The sequence below is a fragment of the Abramis brama genome, assembly GCF_963993115.1.
Source record: "Abramis brama genome assembly, chromosome: 5".
In the NCBI taxonomy this organism is placed as follows: Eukaryota; Metazoa; Chordata; class Actinopteri; order Cypriniformes; family Leuciscidae; genus Abramis; species Abramis brama.
The window spans coordinates 12,795,312-12,815,607 of NC_139967.1; the positions used below are offsets into that span (position 1 = coordinate 12,795,312).

At 38.5% G+C, this 20,296-nt stretch overlaps 1 protein-coding gene across 1 annotated transcript in view; it reads left to right on the top strand.

The window, feature by feature from the left end:
• The window catches only part of cds2 (CDP-diacylglycerol synthase (phosphatidate cytidylyltransferase) 2), a 22,284-nt gene continuing 1,988 nt past the window's right edge, over positions 1-20,296 (top strand). Inside the window, exons 1-12 of the mRNA XM_084114750.1 lie at positions 1-172; positions 4,421-4,560; positions 4,801-4,897; positions 7,918-8,015; positions 9,202-9,341; positions 10,307-10,365; positions 15,724-15,806; positions 15,976-16,063; positions 16,412-16,480; positions 18,454-18,606; positions 18,924-19,043; positions 19,478-19,581. Of these exons, the coding sequence (XP_083970876.1) occupies positions 107-172; positions 4,421-4,560; positions 4,801-4,897; positions 7,918-8,015; positions 9,202-9,341; positions 10,307-10,365; positions 15,724-15,806; positions 15,976-16,063; positions 16,412-16,480; positions 18,454-18,606; positions 18,924-19,043; positions 19,478-19,581 (1,217 nt within the window). The 5' untranslated portion in view covers positions 1-106. The remainder of the gene's footprint in view (positions 173-4,420; positions 4,561-4,800; positions 4,898-7,917; positions 8,016-9,201; positions 9,342-10,306; positions 10,366-15,723; positions 15,807-15,975; positions 16,064-16,411; positions 16,481-18,453; positions 18,607-18,923; positions 19,044-19,477; positions 19,582-20,296) is intronic.

Here is a 20,296-nt window from a genome sequence, read left to right on the forward strand (position 1 = left end):
CGCAGTCGCGTCTTCTCCAGTCCCAATAACAATCATTGAAAACGAACATCAACCCCCGAAGATTGCTACTTCATCGGGCCTTTATTTTCAACAAACCGAGCCCACCATGACAGACTTACGACACCGAGGAGCGACGGAAAAAGAGCTGCAGCATCAACAGTCGGAGGATAAGGTACCAAATAAAGAGACTGATGTGGAGAGATGTGTGTTGTAATGGCTATCATATGAGCTACATGCTGTCATACATGGAAAAAGAGGAGAAAAAAACGGTTTCTCGTTATGTTTCTGGATCCCCCGTGCAAGTGTCATGTCACAGCACGAAAACAACCTTTAATGTGCTGGTTTAATAAATTATTGTTTTGTTTTTTTTTCTTCTAGCGTTGAGTCTGTATGTAATATAGCAGGTTAGAGCTCGTGTAGATAATCTAAGCATCTTCAGGGGTCTCGAGGTTTCCTGCTTGTGTCCCAAAACAAAACACATCACCTGTCAGGCCCCAGTGTGTTTCTTGCAGTGCTATTTTGCTGAAATGAAGTTAAGTGGCATGAACAATCCCTGCACTGTTCAGTTTAGGACAGGGAGGTTAAACTCTTCTGGATAAGCTTTTCTTTCAGCAGAGATAGAGGATATCTGGAGTGCATGGACTGATCTTCATACTGTGTGGACATTTTAAGGTAGAAAACATGGAGGATGAGAGAGACATGGGCAGATGGGTGAGTCAACATTCATGTGTCAAAAGTCCTTGACCTGTAAGGCATGGGCTCAACCCTTACAGCAAGATCACAGTTTATAAAGAAGACTCATTTGAGTTACTAATACTAAGTTAATAGTGAATATTTGTGGATACTTTGCTAATTTGTGCTCCTGTGTATTTGTATTTATTTTTTGTATTGAGTATTGAAGGGCAGGTTTTGTCTGTAGGATGTGATAATGTTATTGAAAGAACTACAATCTAAGGAATTCTAGGGTAAACTAAACTGTCTTGTACTGGCTTTATCTGTATTATTGGTCAATAGTTTCTTTTGTAACTGGGTTTGTGTGGTTCACCATATAACTTCCTTATGTTGTATTTCTGTAATACTTTTATTTCAAGAGATGAAATGAGCACAACAGCCCATTCTATCTTTAGGGCTGGCAACATGGCTGTTGTTGGAGTTGAAAGAAAAACATAAGCGTGTGTAATTATAACTTCGCTTGCTAGGTTAGTGACCGGGTCTCTATCATGCTAAAATTAATAGATTAATTTTGGAGCACTGAGACTAAGATACTGGATCATGCAAATTAAACCTTGTGCTGCCTGCATTCGTATATCAGCAGTCAGGCAAATCTATAACCATATATTTTTTTCTGTCTAGCATCTGTGTATTTGTTTTTGAAGACAGCATGACAGTTTGCAACCTATTTTGCTTCCATAATCTAACATTACATATTTTTTGGGATAATTTTCCTGCTTCTCAGATTTGCATTTCATTTCAAAAGGATATCTTCCCTAGAAATGAAAATTATTTAATCATTTACTCACCGACGTTGTTCCAAACCTCTATGACTTTCTTTCTTCTGTGGAAAAGGAACACAAAAGAAAGATATTTTAAAGAATGTTGGTGATGACCAAACAGTTGTATGGATACAAAAAACTATCCCTTTGTATAAAGTATTATGATTAATCAATCATAATTGACCATATCATGATTTGTTATTTGTCATATCAAAAATAATTATGATATGGTCGGTCACACACACTTGTGCATCCAATCAAAATGTTTATTTTTTATTTATTTTTGTTGCATTGATTTTTTTTTAACTCATTTCCCAGGATATTACACAGATATGTATTTGTGTTGCTGTGAGAGTTCAAGAATTTTAAGAATTCATTTGAGAGGCCTGCTGAATTTATTACATTAGACTAAACTATGCCATTGTAATGAAATAGAAAAAGCCACTGTCCCTGTTGAGTTCAGGATGAAGTATACTACATGGTCAAAAATGGGGACACCTCACCCATGTGTGCTTGTCTTGATTAATATTTCATTTCAAAACCATGCCTGTTAATAGTTAATTTGCTGCTGCAACAGCTTCTCTTTTGTCAGTTGCCATTCCAATTCATCTGTTTGGTTCAGATTTGGTATTTGTGCACAGTAGTCAAATTCTTCCACAGCAGACCGAATCATTTTACTGGTGGTTTACTATGACAGTGTCACGTTAAAAATCACTGAGCTCTTTAGTGCGGCCCATTCTAATGTAAATTGTTTGCTTAGGGAATGTTCTGTGGCTGTGCACCTGTTAAACAAGAATGTCGCTGAAATTAGAAGGATGTCCTGGTGTTATATTGTACAAGGAAGTTAAGCTGCCTTTTTACTAGGGCTGCACTACATATAAAAATATCACAAATAAACATATCACGATATGCATATCTCAATGTCTCACGATATCTGAATGATTTTAATAGGCTGCTTGACGTTAAAAAGAGTTATTAAGCGCAATAAGCTGCAGAAAACCAGGACTCGCGCTGTCTTATACTCACTCGTAGCGTGCGCACAGAAAGGCGCCTCTCAGATACCGTGCGATCCCAAATTCAGTTCTCTTTCGTGGCTTTTTGCACTCGAACGGTCACAGTTATGTCAAAATGCATGACTTGTCCGAGTATTCATGTTCTTGTAATGTAAAGACAGTCGGTTATGTCTTAAGTGAACATAAACAGTTGGGAAAGAACTTTAGTGGCTAGACAAGCTCTAAAAACAATAAATATTGTTGGATTTGTGACGTCACATGGGCAAATACATTTGCATATGTCTGTGAGCTGTATTGTATCTGACAACAGCTACATCCCAAACTGTAAGTAAATGTGTGGTTGTTATAAATAATTACTTTATATTTAAGTAATTATTTATGTTGATTATGCAGTATTTGTTTTGTGTGGATGTATTCATACATTAATTTTACCACTGCGAATATACAGAGGTTATCGGCTGCAATGCGGCCGATTTAAAAAGTTCAGTGCAGCTGCCACTAGGGGCAAAATGCAACAATCATATGATTCATATCAAATGTCGGAGATAGTGAAAAGCCGGTTTGATACCGTCACACATTATGTTTTGAATGATTGTGATGCATTTAACACACGCTTACATCAGTCATCTCTTTTGAAGATTGTCATTGATGTTGTGTTTGTCAGGGAATTCCACATTTCCAGATGGCTAAGACTGCTGTCCGCCAATTTCTTCGAAGTGTTGCTCATACTCTGAGTTGAGCGAGGGCCCGATCTGGCAGGAAGACTGAAAATGTCTTTCTTAGGAAGAGTGGGATGTCCTCAGTTCTTGATGAGTTATTTGCAGACGGTGGGAGGACGTTTAAGAGGAGGAGGTGGGCGGAAAGAGGGAGGGTATTTTTAACTCTGGCATCCTGAATATCAGGATGTAGCCCATCTCCATGGAAACCCTGGATCCTTCTGTAGCTCTTGCTGTCAGTTGAGTGTCAGCCGTATATGTATGTGTCTTGTTAGCTTTAGGGTGCTCTTCGCAACCAGATCCAAATTATTTATGTCAGAGAAAGAGAGGTTTCTGGAACAATCGTAACAGCTCTGATGATGAAACCCTGTTTCTATGGTGATGAAGGCAGGTAATTTGTCATTGTGCACGCAGGCCTGTTAGATACAGATGCTGCCTTATATAGCCTAAACATTTAGTGGGGTCTGTGTTTATCTTTAATTCATGCTTTCAAACAACTTTTGAAATGGCCTCAGTTTTATTGGGTGAATGGCCCAATAAAACTGAGGGCATTACAAAAGTTGTTTGCACATCATGATCCCGAAAAAAAAAAAAAAAAACACAGCAAGATCCATCGACGAGAGTATGAGCGCATCCTGTGCGCTTCATAAACTACAGTTCAAACGTTTGGGGTCGGTCAATACGTTTTTTAAATTATTTTGAAATAAGTCTTTTATGCTCACAGAGGCTGCATTTATTTCAACAAAATATAGTAAAAACAGTAATATTGTGAAAATGTTTATATAGCATATTTTAAATGTATTCCTGTGATGACAAAGCTGAATTTTCAGCATCATTACTCCAGTCTTCAGTGTCACATGATCCTTCAGAAATCATTCTAATATGATGATTTGCTGCTCAAGAAACATTTCTTAGTATTAAAACGTTCTTATTGTTGCAAACGGACGTGCTGCATAATATTTTTTGTGAAGACAGTGATAGATTTTGATTCCTTGATGAATACTAGAAAGTTCAGAAGAATATTTATTTGAAATGGAGATTTTAACAGTGTAACATTTTTGACCAGTTGCATCCTTGCAAAATAAAAGTATTAAAAATCTTACTGACCACAAATTTTTTTTCAAAGTCTTTGCTAATGAACAAATAATGAATTCATCTGTTCTTTATTTGTTTTTGTTTTCCCTCCAACCATTTCCAGGGTTCTGAGACTGAGAGCAAGGAGAGAGATGGAACCTCAGATAATGAGACCAAATCAGATTCTGGGGTTCCTGAGGTTCCTGTGTCTGCCGATGACACACCAGAAGTTCTCAACAAAGCCCTCTCAGGCCTTTCCTCACGGTAAACGTCTCTAAATCAAAAATTGAAATAAAACTAACATGACACACTTTAGTAAATTACAATGCATTTGCATGTCATGTAATATAAAAAGTGTCTTACTCCAGAGCGGATTATTGGTATGTTGTTGTGAACAACATGATTAATTCAACCAAAAGGCCACCAGAGCTTTTAGTCCTTGCATTAGGAAGATTATATTTCCACCCAATATGCTTTGCGCTAATGTGTTTGTCTCGCTTGCAGATGGAGGAACTGGTGGGTGAGGGGCATCCTAACTCTGGCTATGATCTCCTTCTTCTTTTTCATTATTTATTTGGGTCCGATAGTGCTGATGATGATTGTGAGTATCTTCTCTGCCTGTTGTTGTAGATACCAAGGGACATGGCCACTTAAGACTTAAAGGGATACTTCAGGATTTAGCATTAAGCTTTGTATTAGTAGAAAACCTGTAGTATTTTCGAAGTACCGTGCTTTCCACCCTCATATCCCCCTGAGACAAGAGATTTATGTATTTTTTGTCTGGAAAAAATCCTCCGATGACGCAAAAATCGTCAATCGTCTCATCTAAAGACTACAGCCAGTAGATGCCGTTGTTCCGCATGTTTTCAACCCACCCATAGAGGGAGGGATCTCACTCACAGAATGTACACAGTGTCAGCCGTCTTTCTTTGGAAGCTAAGCTAGCAGGCTCTTGTTCTGTGGAGAAAGCTGAATAGTAGGAGAAAGCTGAGTAAGTAGGGGTTACCATCCTCCTTTTCCCGGACTTGTCCAGCGGGCGAGATCGTTCAAAATGTACGGGATTCAGCTTTTGCTTTCTGCGGTCGCCATTCATTGTTTACATGCACACCTTTTGTTTCAATCTAACTGAATTCATTCCGATTGGTGAATCTGAATGTAGTTTACATGAACGCTAAACAAGTGATCGGTTGATGTGCGTTTTACCATTGCTAAGAAAATTCCTGCTCCTCCGTGAGAGATGCGAGACCCGGCGCGTCTCAGTAATGACGCCACCGGCCTCGCGCCGTTCTCCCGCGGCCATCAGCCTCGTCCTGCTCGCCACAGTAAACATAATGAATGAATGGCGACTGTAGAACGCAAAAGCCGAATCCCGGACATTTTGGGCGATCTCTAAATCCCTGGCAAACTCATCACGTAGGCTAGCCTTGTTGTTTTCAACTGCGCACTCTTACCGGTAGGCGTGGCCTCCTAAGGCAGCGAAGCAAGTGCATTCTGGGAGTTGTTGTCTTTCATCCACATAAGCCAAAAATACATTTTCTGGCTTTTCTCAGTCTAGAAAGCTCCAAATTCAAAACTTTCTTCACATTTCTTCTACTTAAATGACCTATTTTAAATACACATTCATCTTCCCAGAGGTGAAGTATCCCTTTAAGAAAAACAAGCTGCTCAGATGCCATATTTTTAGAGAAAAAACATCTAGTTTTGAATCTTCCAAATGCAGCATCAAAGTTTGGTGTTTATTTTCACATGGCTAATTTATGTCTAGTCTCAACTGCCTCCTGCCTACAGTCAAATATCTTTTGTGTATTGGTTGCATTTACACTTTCATTAGTCTGATAACAAACCTGATAAGCATGACACAGACAAATTGCTAAGGCCAGTGACACACTGGCTGCGTGGCGTGAGCGTGGCGTTTCTGTTGCGTGTCAGCTGTGTGGCGTGTGCGTGGCGTTTTCCATGTCTTTGCACACCAGAAGTGTGTCTGAAGCGGCGCTGCTGCTGCTAGGTGACATATGATAAGCCTCATTGGTGATATATTTGACATATGGGGAGAGAGTTGAGGAAGGCACTTCATGTTAAACAAATATATATCAGCAAAGACAACGTCGGCAGTGTTGACGGCAATATAGGCTATAGAATATTTCGTTCTGTATTGACAGGTGCAGTACTTGAAAATCGATAATATTTTTTTAAATTGCATTTATGTCAAACCCTAGACACTTTCAAACATAAAAATGAAATATGTATTCGTGTCAAAATGTCATATAAACATCTTTTCCTATTCAATTTTGCTTGGAAACGCTTCCAAGACGCTTGCGTGTCGCGTGAAAAATAGGCGTCGGTTCTATTTCTAGCATGCACGCGTTTTCCGCGCGTCTCGAGCTGCGCCTGAGACGCGCGTCACGCAGGCAGTGTGCAAGCTCTAACCTGTTAACATGGGAGCCGAAATAAAAACGGACACGCCACGCAGCTGAGACGCTTACGCCACGCATCCAGTGTGTCACCGGCCTAAGAATAGATGAAGTCTATGGTGCATATGCAAACAGAGAGACATTTATAATACATTATAGGGAACATCTTAAGAAAATTGTGCTGGTAATTTCTAAATCAATTTTCTGGAGTCATGGTCTTCTAGAGTTGATGACACTTATGGGAAATAATGGAGACTGCTAGATTCCAGGTTATGGAAAAATCTAGCTACAACCGCTGATAATGTCTAATTTTCATAGGAGAGTCATAAACCAGTTAATGTTGAGATATTGTCTCTTTGGTGTTTTTTTTGCTCATGACAGATGAGCATTGATGTTGATTATTTGGTTAACATTATTAAACATTATTACTCTTCTGAGCTGTTGATTCAGGCCTGCAGATGTGCTTATGAGGCCTCTCTGAATAATAAGTGTCCACTTTGATTCACGATCTGGCTGTTACAGATATTATAGCCGATATGATTTTTTATGTTATAGCTGCTACCTATTAAAATTTATACTATCATGTACAGACTCAAATCAATAGTTCTTTTTCAATGTCAAATCAATGTGATGCATTTAGGCTTCACAACATTTTAATCAATAATATAAAATATGAATAATTATTCATTTTTAGGTGAGTACTTTACAAAGCCGAATAGTTGGGGCCTCTGTTTTAAGCAAGCAAGTACTCTTGAATAAATCTTTTCTTACCATTTAAATATATATTTATTGTTATTATCATTATTATTAATACTATTTTTATATATATTTATAAAATAAAATATACATTTTAACATAAGCAAGTGAAAATATAAAAATGTTAAATATTATAAACTAAATAAATAAATCTTATAAATACCACTATACTAGCTCTAGTTGGTGCAACATAATCTAAAATCCAAAAATAGGTGGAAAAGATTATGCACATTAATTATCCAAATTTAATAGACAGTGCATATGCATGATGATGTTTAATTTTTAATAATGGCTAATAAATTATATGGGCCTGTATATCATATTTACAATAAGCTTTATTTACTGCCAATTAAAGCCTTATATACACACACACAGGATGCATTCTTGCTTTCAAAAACAGCTAGACAGTAGACACTCGAGTATTTTTTATTCTTGTCCTCTGTGTCTTCCACAGGTGATGTGCGTTCAGATTAAGTGCTTCCAGGAGATCATCACAATTGGTTACAGTGTGTATCACTCTTACCACCTGCCCTGGTTCAGAACACTAAGCTGGTGAGACCTGCGACACACACCTGCGACACACACCTGCCACCTTCATTTTCACACTTCATTGTCTCTCCCTCTCTCCCTGTTCTCATTATCTGTCACTATATAGATCTCTCTCCTCTCTCTCTCTCTCTCTCTCTCTCTGTCTCTCCCACTGCGCACGGCCTGTAATTAGAGGGCATCATCATCACTTTCTTCTTATCATATTATGGCTCTGTCTTGATGTCTTACAACTTCTTTCATTTTTTTGTGTTGAATTAGTAACCACTGCGCTTGTTTATTCATCCAGCTATACATGCTATCACCAGCTGTATAGAGGTATGAGAAATTCACTCTGATGTAGGCCGCATTTAAACTTTAGTCTAGTTTGTTTCAAATGTTGCAGGAAAGATTCACCATGTTTTGTTAATGTGAAAATCCCACCGAACGCCTTTAAAAGTTGCAAAATGCAGGGTTGTGTTGGGTTGAAACATTTTTTAAATCTGGCAAAACTGTCATTCACTTGATGCAAAATGTCAGTTTTAAAGGGATAGTTCACCCAAAAATGAAAATTCTGTCATCATTTACTCACCCTCAAGTTGTTCCAAACCTGTATGAATTTCTTTCTTCTGTTGTTCAACAGAAGAAAGAAATTCATACAGGTTTGGAACAACTTTAAATAGCTTTAAATAACTTTAATACAGTTTAAATAGCTTTATCATTAATTTTATTACATTGGATTACTGAAAATGTAAGAAGGGATGCAATGCTATGCAAAAAACAAACAAACAAACACCTAAACCTAGTCTTTAATTCCTTTATGCAAAATATCTTTCTTATTTCTATTTTGGGGTGAAGTATGACATTTGTGTGATTCTTCCTGTTTCAAAGACTGGTGAACTTTTCTTTGAACTTGTTTTAAGGTTTTGTAGATTAGTTATCTGGCAAATCAGATATGAGTAGAACCATTTTCTCTACATTAGTCCTGCTGTGTGTAGCCTAACACACACCATTCTTCAATGTGGTCACAATCCTAGTCAGCTGACGATCAGCTAAACTCTGACCATTTCCTTCATCTTCTATTGCTATCAAATGGGCACATTATAATTGCTTTTACAAGCATTAGAAACACTTTGATTTAATGATTGCATGTGAAAGGCATTTGTCATAATGATAATGATGCCTAACTGCAGATTGTAACGGTTTTTGTCAGGTACTTCCTGTTGTGTGTGAACTACTTCTTCTATGGGGAAACGGTGACGGATTATTTCTTCAGTCTGGTGCAGAGGGAGGAGCCTCTACGCATCCTCAGCAAATACCATCGCTTCATTTCATTCGCCCTGTACCTCACAGGTCAGAACCTTCTCTGTTACACAAGCACGGTACTTCATTTCATCATTGGTGTTTCAAAGGCCTTTGGAAACTTTTAGAACTAATAGTTATCACAGTTACTTCTCAACCTTTCCACACAGAGTGCTGAAGGCAAAGTCAGATGCAGACATGCTTTATATTACCAGTTCGAATGCAGACGTGGTGATTTACTTATGTTTTTTGGAGTTTTTTTTTTTTTTTTTTTTCATAGGTAGGAAGTTCATGTCATCCAGGATGTGGTTAGGCTCTCTGCTTGTCTGTGCACCCCTCGCTCATTTTCTCTTACAAGACACCAGATTTCCTCCTGAGCTAAAAGCAACATAATGCTATTTTTTTCTATTTTAAATATAAAAATGTTTTGTTAAAAATAACAATTTAAACAGACAATCAAACAATGCTTATTGAAGCAGGAAAAAAGTACAAATTGTGTATGATTTAAATTTAAATTGAGTTCAGGCTAGAAAGATATGTATGGAAAATCACCTTCTAAAACAGCTTATTCATAAATAGACCTGATCTCCTTGTGGAACATCACTTCAGTTACTTTTATGTATTGCTTGTTTTTTTATTTTATTGCATAATGCCCAGTACAAATGAATACATAATGTGCTGTATTCATTTGTAATAGCTGAAATGTGCTCACTCTTGCTCGAGACAAATCATGTCTTAGCTTGCCATGAATGATCCAAAAGTAAGCCAAATAATCAAAGTTCCTTTTATCAATTTGTACAGAGTGTTAAAAAATGTATAAACCTTCCATGTACTTCAGATTCTTAATTTATGTAGTTTCAGATTGCCTTTTTAGCGTGGTCGGTTTTATACTAGCTGCATCCTTTCAAATAGGGCATAATTAGTAACAGTGTGACTGGCTAAAAATAGTTGCTTAGACATGTGGTGATGGCATTGGTGGAACTGTCTGTTTTAACAGATGTCTGTTTCTTGTCCAGGGTTCTGCATGTTTGTTCTGAGCCTGGTGAAAAAACACTATCGCCTGCAGTTCTACATGGTGAGTGAGTGTGTTGATGTGGCATTAAGTCTGTTCTACAGGTTCGACTCCTTAGACTTCCTTAGGGCGTTTTCACACCTAGATCGTTTGTTTTGTTCCAAAACGGACTTAATTTGTTACAATGTTGCATTTTCTTCTTGGTTGTGTTCGCTTTCATAAGACAATCTTTCAAAGCGTACCAAAATGTGCTTGTGCAAGTCACACATGCAAGTACAACTGTCCTCTTATTAGTCAGAGTTTCCTCTGCTTCATCTGTCAAGATGATTGGCAAGCTCGCTCAATGAGCTTAATGTGGTTTTATCTGTAACTGTCGAGACACATGCAAACACTATACGAATGTAGCCGTCATTCCCGCTGGTAAATTATATACTACATTCGTATTAATACCACAGCAAATTCAAACACGCTCTCTCTGGATCTCCCAGCGCTGTCTAGAGGTTAACAGTGTCAAGGTGCACGCAAACACTATATGAATGTTATAATGCAGCTAGAGCAGGAATCAAGACTTTATCGGGACAGCATTCTTGCACTGAGAAGCGCAATTACACAACATTTTAAGATGAAGAGGTGCTCTTTTAGTTTTCAACTGTGACAACTAATGTGCTCACTCACAGAATCAGACACTACTGCTATTTATATAGCACATTTCCCATTATGAATTATAATACCATTTGGTTCATTGGTCCGTTGGGTCGGATTGCTTTCACACCTCAAGCGAACCGCCCCAGAGTTAATTTGCAATCGGTCCGATTGTTTTGGTGCAGATCTGAGCGCGATTGCCATGTTCACATATGCCTAAACGAACCGAACCAAGGGAGAAAACGTACCAGATTCCGAAACAAACGCTCAGGTGTGAAACCACCCTTAGAGGAAATTGTGTACTTTTTTTTGCATTCACTTCCTTACATATTTACATAGGCTACATATGCATTTGTCATGCATGTCAGCCTGCATGATACAGTGAGGAAAATAAGTATTTGAACACCCTGCTATTTTGCAAGTTCTCCCACTTGGAAATCATGGAGGGGTCTGAAATTGTCATCATAGGTGCATGTCCACTGTGAGAGACATAATCTAAAAAAAAAATCCAGAAATCACAATATATGATTTTTTAACTATTTATTTGTATGATACAGCTGCAAATAAGTATTTGAACACCTGTCTATTAGCTAGAATTCTGACCCTCGAAGACCTGTTAGTCTGCCTTTAAAATGTCCACCTCCACTCCATTTATTATCCTAAATTAGATGCACCTGTTTGAGGTCGTTAGTAGGGCTGTGACGGTGGCAGTTTTTTACCACCGCGGTGGTAATGGACCCAAATACCGGCGGTGTTGCGGTGTTTGGGGGGTTGTTTTGAAATAAATAAATAAAAACAAAGAAACAACACAATAAAGCCTCTAAAGCATTGCAATAAATATCAGTAAATACTGGTAACTTACATAATATAATAAATCTATTCTATTTAAGAAAAATCTTAATCTATTTAAGAAAAAAAAAACTTTTGTTTAATATTTCCACACAAAGACGCGTGATACAGCCTACCGCTCTGCGCTTTGAGAGGGATGTGGGACACGAGCAGGAAAGAGACCATCAATCTCTTTTCTGATATCTTCATGTTTTCTACTTGTAAAAGGTATGAAGAGCGAATTTTATCTTCCACATGGGCAAGACATTTAAGCTATGTTTGCGCGCTGCCAGAGAAAGCCAAACTAAAATCACCCGCGCGTGTGAAACGCGCTTTACAAATGAACTTGACGCGCCTATACCAATATGTCTAATAACAAGCACAAACTGTGTTAAAAAGAATTTGACGTACATGTAAAAAATGTAGGCTATATCTGTCCTACAGCGTTTTTTCTACTTTACCACAGTAAAGAATACGAAAATAATCGACCTAAAAGCGAACAAAGGAAGAAACGTTTATAATCCCCTTTGGAAATGGGTGAGACGCGAGTGAAGGTATGGGAAAAGAAAAAAGAGATTCCATGCAGGGATGAGTCACGATTTTTGAATATTCGATTATGTTCTAATGTCTGTTGTGCGATCATTCTCTAAAATAAAATCTCCATGTTCTGGTGCTGATGCGGTTGACGCGTTCATGTGGGTGACGCTGCCAATAACGCACACAACAGCTGTCACAAACCGGCAAAAGTAATGATTATGAACGTGTCAAATATAGCAAGGAGACATTTGAATTGTTTATTAATAAAGTGGGGTTTTTTGTGTCAGTGTTGGGCTGCAAAGATGAAGTTGACGATGCTCACTCGTCATCTTCGCAGTGAACGCGCCTAGAGAGAATTGCACACTATACGGAATACATAAACATATGCTAGTCGGTTTATTTTCGTTTTTAATTGTTTTGTTTAAAAGTAGACAATTCAACTTTCTATATGGAATAACTAATGGAATATTTTTAAATTCGCTGATTATCGGGTGAAGATCGCAAACCAGAATTCAAAGCCGACAAAGTTTAAATTTATGGACTCACGCACAACTCTCTCATTCGTCATGAATTCAAACTTTTCCATGGCTGCGCCTGCAATATAACATTTAATTGCTAACCTATTATTTATTTTGTAAACAAAGCTTTGTGTGTCATAATATTAATGTAAAACAGCATTCACATACAAACTTTTTTTTTTTTGCAAACCACCGCCGGTACTCCTCAGCCACCGCGGTGGCGCTTTACAACCGCGGTGGTGCGGTTGTCAAGTTTACCGGCACAGCCCTAGTCGTTAGCTGCATAAAGACACCTGTCCACCCCATACAATCAGTAAGAATCCAACTACTAACATGGCCAAGACCAAAGAGCTGTCCAAAGACACTAGAGACAAAATTGTACACCTCCACAAGGCTGGAAATGGCTACGGGGAAATTGCCAAGCAGCTTGGTGAAAAAAGGTCCACCGTTGGACCAATCATTAGAAAATGGAAGAAGCTAAACATGACTGTCAATCTCCCTCGGACTGGGGCTCCATGCAAGATCTCACCTCGTGGGGTCTCAATGATCCTAAGAAAGGTGAGAAATCAGCCCAGAACTACACGGGAGGAGCTGGTCAATGACCTGAAAAGAGCTGGGACCACCGTTTCCAAGGTTACTGTTGGTAATACACTAAGACGTCATGGTTTGAAATCATGCATGGCACGGAAGGTTCCCCTGCTTAAACCAGCACATGTCAAGGCCCGTCTTAAGTTTGCCAATGACCATTTGGATGATCCAGAGGAGTCATGGGAGAAAGTCATGTGGTCAGATGAGACCAAAATATAACTTTTTGGTCATAATTCCACTAAACGTGTTTGGAGGAAGAAGAATGATGAGTACCATCCCAAGAACACCATCCCTACTGTGAAGCATGGGGGTGGTAGCATCATGCTTTGGGGGTGTTTTTCTGCACATGGGACAGGGCGACTGCACTGTATTAAGGAGAGGATGACCGGGGCCATGTATTGCGAGATTTTGGGGAACAACCTCCTTCCCTCAGTTAGAGCATTGAAGATGGGTCGAGGCTGGGTCTTCCAACATGACAATGACCCGAAGCACACAGCCAGGATAACCAAGGAGTGGCTCTGTAAGAAGCATATCAAATCAAATCAAATCAAGTATATTTGTATAGCGCTTTTCACAATACAGATTGTATCAAAGCAGCTTCACAGTATTAAAATAAAATAATACAACAAAGTTTGTTTCTAGTGGAATTTATTGATTGATAGAATAAAATTAAATATCCCCAAAATATCCCCAACTGAGCAAGCCAAAGGCAACAGTGGCAAGGAACCGAAAAAACTCCATCAAGCGGCCTAATGGTGTCCTAAAACTCCATCAGGTGACCTAATGGAGAAAAAAAAAAACCTTGGGAGAACCCAGGCTCAGTCGGGGGCCAGTTCTCCTCTGGCATTTATGAACTAGAGGCCGGATTGTAGTTTGAAACTGTGAGATTAACAATATTATATGAATGCCTGGCTGAAAAGATGCGTCTTTAATCTAGTTTTAAACTGGGAGAGTGAGTCCGAGCAACGAACAGTATCAGGAAGGCTATTCCAGAGTTTTGGAGCCAAATGTGAAAATGCTCTCCCTCCTTTGGTTGATCTGGATATCCTAGGTATGACCAAAAGCCTTGAATTTATTGATCTTAAAGAGCGCGATGGATTATAGGGTGATAGAAGATCCGTTAAATAGACTGGAGCTAAGCCGTTTAGGGCTTTATAAGTCAGTAGCAATACCTTATAATTAATACGGAACTTTATAGGTAACCAATGCAGTGATGATAAAATCGGTGTTATATGATCATATTTTCTTGATCTAGTAAGAACTCTAGCAGCTGCATTTTGGACTAACTGTAGCTTGTTTATTGAGGATGCAGGACAACCGGATAATAAAGCATTGCAGTAATCTAGTCTCGAGGTCATGAATGCATGAACTAACTTTTCTGCATCAGAAACTGATAGCATATTACGTAGCTTAGCAATGTTTCTAAGGTGGAAAAAGGCTGTTTTTGTAACATACGAAATATGATTTTCAAAAGACAGGTTACAATCGAGTATAACACCCAGGTCTTTTACTGTAGAGGATAAAGTAACAGGACATCCTACGATGTCAAAGTTGTATTGTGAGAGGTTCTGTGGGCGGTTTTTTGAACCGATAAGTATTACCTCTGTCTTGTCTGGATTAATAATAGAAAATTACGCGTCATCCAATCTTTTATATCTTTAACACACTCTGTCAATTTGGATAATTTAGCGTTTTCATCCAGCCGTGATGAAATATATATTTGATCATATCAAGGTTCTGGCGTGGCCTAGCCAGTCTCCAGACCTAAACCCAATAGAGAATCTTTGAAGGGAGCTCAAACTCCGTGTTTCTCAGCGGCAGCCCAGAAACCTGACTGATCTAGAGAAGATCTGTGTGGAGGAGTGGGCCAAAATCCCTCCTGCAGTGTGTGCAAACCTGGTGAAAAACTACAGGAAACGTTTGACCTCTGTAATTGCAAACAAAGGCTACTGTACCAAATATTAACATTGATTTTCTCAGGTATTCAAATACTTATTTGCAGCTGTATCATACAAATAAATAGTTAAAAAATCATACATTGTGATTTCTGGATTTTTTTTTTTAGATTATGTCTCTCACAGTGGACATGCACCTACGATGACAATTTCAGACCCCTCCATGATTTCTAAGTGGGAGAACTTGCAAAATAGCAGGGTGTTCAAATACTTATTTTCCTCACTGTATGTTTGCTGATATTTTTGTGGCCACAGACACTACACGTTTCCTATCTTTTCCTTGTTATAGAACTGCCTTTTGTCCCAGATTTGAAGTGAATAGAGCTATTCATCCCGTCTTTCTCTCTCCCCAGTTCGGTTGGACTCATGTGACCCTGCTGATTGTGGTGACTCAGTCCCACTTAATCATTCATAACCTGTTTGAGGGGATGATCTGGTAAGATGATACCTCCTGTTTTACCACTACCACTATCAAACACCATTTTACAAATTTAAACATGTAAACTTTAAAATCCTATGACATCCTAGAATATTGGAAACAGTACAGTTGATTTTCTGGTGTAGGTGATCTGTTTGTATAAAGTAATCTGTTTCTGTGTGCGCAGGTTTATTGTTCCCATCTCCTGTGTTATCTGTAATGACATCATGGCTTATATGTTTGGCTTCTTTTTCGGTCGCACCCCTCTCATCAAGGTTTGTGTTTTTGACATCCCACATTAATTATCCCATATTATTTAAAAATCAAATATTCATTACGTCTTAATAATAATAAAATGGCTGTATAATACTTAACCAAATACTTGAGTTTGAACAGCATATGTGCAGTTTTATTATGTAAAAACCAACAAACTTATTTTTCTGGAATGTTTTGCTTGAAAAGTGTGCTTTTTTTAAATACCAGTTGCTTTTATTTATTTTTATTTTTGTCTAATGCAGTAACATTCATGCATTTATGAGTGTGGCTTAAATACTTTCTGTGGCTTCTGTGCAATGTACATTTATTGTTAGTACAGTTCTCTTAATGCTGATGTATCTTTGCAGTTGTCTCCTAAGAAGACGTGGGAGGGGTTTATCGGTGGCTTCTTCTCCACTATTGTTTTTGGAATCCTAGTGAGTAATAACCTTCTTCCTGTTCTTCTTCTGGTCTTTACTGAATGTTTTATGTAGATTTGGAAACTTTGGAGATGTAAGAATGAAAATTGCCTTTATTGATACCTTGGAATAGGCTGATGAAGTTCCTCCTTTACCTTTGAACTTAAAGGTGGGGTAAGCAATATTTGAAAAACACTGTTTGAAAGTTGGTTGGACCAACACAACAAACAACGTGTAGCCAATCAGCATTAGGGGGCGTATGACAGTGGAGGAGAGAGAACGGGCAAGAGGGAGATTTGAAGACTGTAGTAAGAGATGGCTGAGAGACATTACAAAAGGGAAAAGCTCTTAAGAATATCACTGGAAAATGAAGGGTTATTATCAGGAAAGAGCTTTAGGACCCATGTTAACATTAGAAAAGCTTTTCAGCACTGAAGAGAGCTAAGCTGGAAGGCCTGAAAACAGACGGTTTCTTTGATTAGCAGAATACGCGAGTAACACTGGGTTTGAGTGTCATTGTTTGTCTGGAGCTGCTGTGCTGTTGGCAACAAACAATGAACTCTTGTTTGTATTTACTCTTGTGTATGTATGTAAAAAAAATTGTGCTTGTCGTTCGTTCATCACATTCACTTTATTTTTCTTGAAGCATTGTTTTGTTGCGTTTCTGCTACAATATATAGACATCCACTCTTGCATTGCGTGTGTAACAGAGGCCTGCTAGTGAGAGTTGTGCAGGCTGATGACTGCTAGAGAATGCAGTGTTTACTGTTTTGCGTCCTTGTCAGTGCACTCGCCTCGAGACAGACTCAGAGCAGGGTGGTTAGGATTGGAGGGGGAGCAATGAAGAGAGAAAGAGAGTGTTTGTTTGGGTTGATTTCAAATATTACCAGTAGAGATGCACCGATTGATCGGCTGGTGACCGGAATTGGCCGATTTTCACGTGATCGGCCGTGACCGGCGACCGGCCGGTCAGTCTGACGAATGCCGATTTTATGCCGATCAAATGCACTCGGGCGCCGCATGATTAACATCGCGCAACATCAGAAAAACACGTGCACACGGAACACACATGTAGGAAACCTCGTGAATTACATCCGTTCAGACCAGCGTGCATGTTAATCGATGAGTGCTTTCACAACGGGAGCGGGAGCGGGAGCGGGAGCAGCGCGTGAGCGTCAAGCAGGAGCGTCGCGAGCAGTGAAGCGCGTGTTCGGCGCCGAGTCCATTTGCTGCACTGCTCACGCTCAATTAAAGGGAAAGCACACTTTTGATGGACAAAATAGCCTAAATAGGGTTTCGCAAAAAAGTGGCCAAAATGCACTGAATTTGCGTGTTTTAACAAGAACTGGAGTAGGCTATGTCAGAAAAGAAAACGAAGACTAATATGTATAGAAAATGTACCCATTTAAACTTGTTTTATTATTCAGTTTGTACAAGTGATTGCAATAGGCCTGTGTGTGAGTGCTTTGAGAAATATCTTTATACTGCAAGGCTATTTATTTTTTATTTATATATTATTTTATTGCCATTCCCTGTTTTCATACAGACGTTTAGTTTGCTAAATACATATATAAAAAATTATTGGATATTGAATGTGAAAAGGAAATGGTTCTTCCATAACACTGCACTTTAGATGTTTGAATTACCCACACCTGGAGTAATTTACATAAGTCTATTTTATAGCGTTTATCTGTTCAAAAAAATATGTACTATGCAAATTGTAAAATGTTCTATTACAGAAAAGATATAAAATAAATATTTGTGTGTGCTGTAAAGTGGTTAGAAAAAGTGAAATCGGAATCGGCTAAAATCGGTATCGGCAGGTCAAACTTAATGAAAAATCGGAAATCGGAATCGGCCCAGAAAATTGTAATCGGTGCATCTCTAATTACCAGTGTTCAGAAACGATTTTGACAAATAACATACTGCACCTTTAAGACGTCAATGAGATGCATCTGAAAAATAACGAATACCTTTCTCCCCTTCTCCAGCTGTCGTATGTGATGGCAGGTTACAGCTACTTTGTGTGCCCGGTTGAGTTTAACAACGACTCCAACAGATTCACAGTGGACTGTGAGCCATCTGAACTCTTCCAGCTTCAGAGCTACGGCCTGCCGACTGTTCTTCAGTCCATCACGGGCTGGGTAAAACACACACACTCACAAGTACACAATCTGTTAGACACTTACTCCTCATGTCTCTTATTTGGTCTGTCCTCTCCTTCTCTCTCTCTCTCGTTTTTTTTGTGCCTGTGTTTACCAGTTGCTCAGACACAGCCATCTGCTGACTCTCCACTCACTGTGAATCTGTCACAGCTCTACTTCACTATGCTTTGGACTACAAAAACACAATGTTTTAAACAAAAGCAACTCAAATCCTTCAAGTGTTACTTGTTTTGAAAATGCATACAAGTAAAGTCAGTGTCTAACACATTTCCATCTCTCTCCCATTTTCTTCTTAGACCACAGTAAAGCTGTACCCTTTCCAAATCCACAGCATCGCCCTGTCTAGCTTTGCCTCCATTATGGGACCTTTTGGAGGCTTTTTTGCCAGCGGCTTCAAAAGGGCCTTCAAAATCAAGGTAGGTGTAATTTGTCCACCCACAGATCATACAGATTTGAAACTGATTCAGTCTTAAAACGATTAACTACAGCTTTCTTCACTAGTCAAGTCAAGTCAAGTCAAGTGTATTTATATAGCGCTTTTCACAATACAGATTGCATCAAAGCAGCTTCACAGCATTAAACCAAAATAACACAACAAGGTTGTTTCTAGTGTAAATTTATTGATTGATAAAATTAAATTAATATCCCCAAAATATCCCCAACTGAGCAAGCCAAAGGCAACACTACATGGCATCTTAAATGGAAAGGCCCATTTAGATGAGATACCGTGTAGATCAGACTACCTGAACCGTTTCCTGTCATGTGTTCGACACTCTGGTCAAGACCAGAGTGTCGAACACATGACAGGAAACGGTTCAGATTACCTTCTCTGTGTTGTCCATCTCTGCAGGACTTTGCAAACACCATTCCTGGTCATGGAGGAATCATGGACCGCTTCGACTGTCAGTACCTCATGGCCACATTTGTAAATGTTTACATCGCCAGCTTTATCAGGTAGGGCTTTTTGTTTCTTTTAAACAAGTCTCTTGTGCTCATCAATGCATAAAAACAGTAAAATTGTAAAATATTATTACAATTTCAATAATTGCTTTTTATTTTTTATATAATTTAAAGTGTAATTTATTCCTGTGATGGCAAAGCTGAATTTCCAGCGTCATTACTCAATTACAGTCTTCAGAGTCACATGATCCTTCAGAAATCATTCTAATATGCTGATTTGCTGCTCAAGAAACATTTCTTATTATCAGTGTTGAAAGTAGTTGTGCTGCTTAATATTTTTGAGGGAAGTATTACATTTTTAAGATTGTTTAATAAATAGAAAGTTCAAAAGAACAGCATTTATTTAAAATATAAATCTTTTGTAACATTGTTAATCAATGGTATATGCTTTTTAACTTATTTTTTAAAATAATAGTGTTTAACAGCTGAATTCAAGGTGAAAAAACTACATTACCCATGATGCTATACAGAAAATTCCACCAATCAGTCTGAAAGAACAAATCTCACCCAAAGAGCTTCCAGGGAACACCCACTCCCATAAAGGAGTTTTGCATCTTGCTATGCTGTCAAAATACGTTTTGTCTGATTTTTTTAATACTTTTTTGCTTTAAATAAAACAATTTGTAATGTTGTGATTCACCACATACCTGGCTGGCTTAGTTCATGGTTTATAATGCTTTAACAAAGTCTTTTTTTTAAATCCCTATGG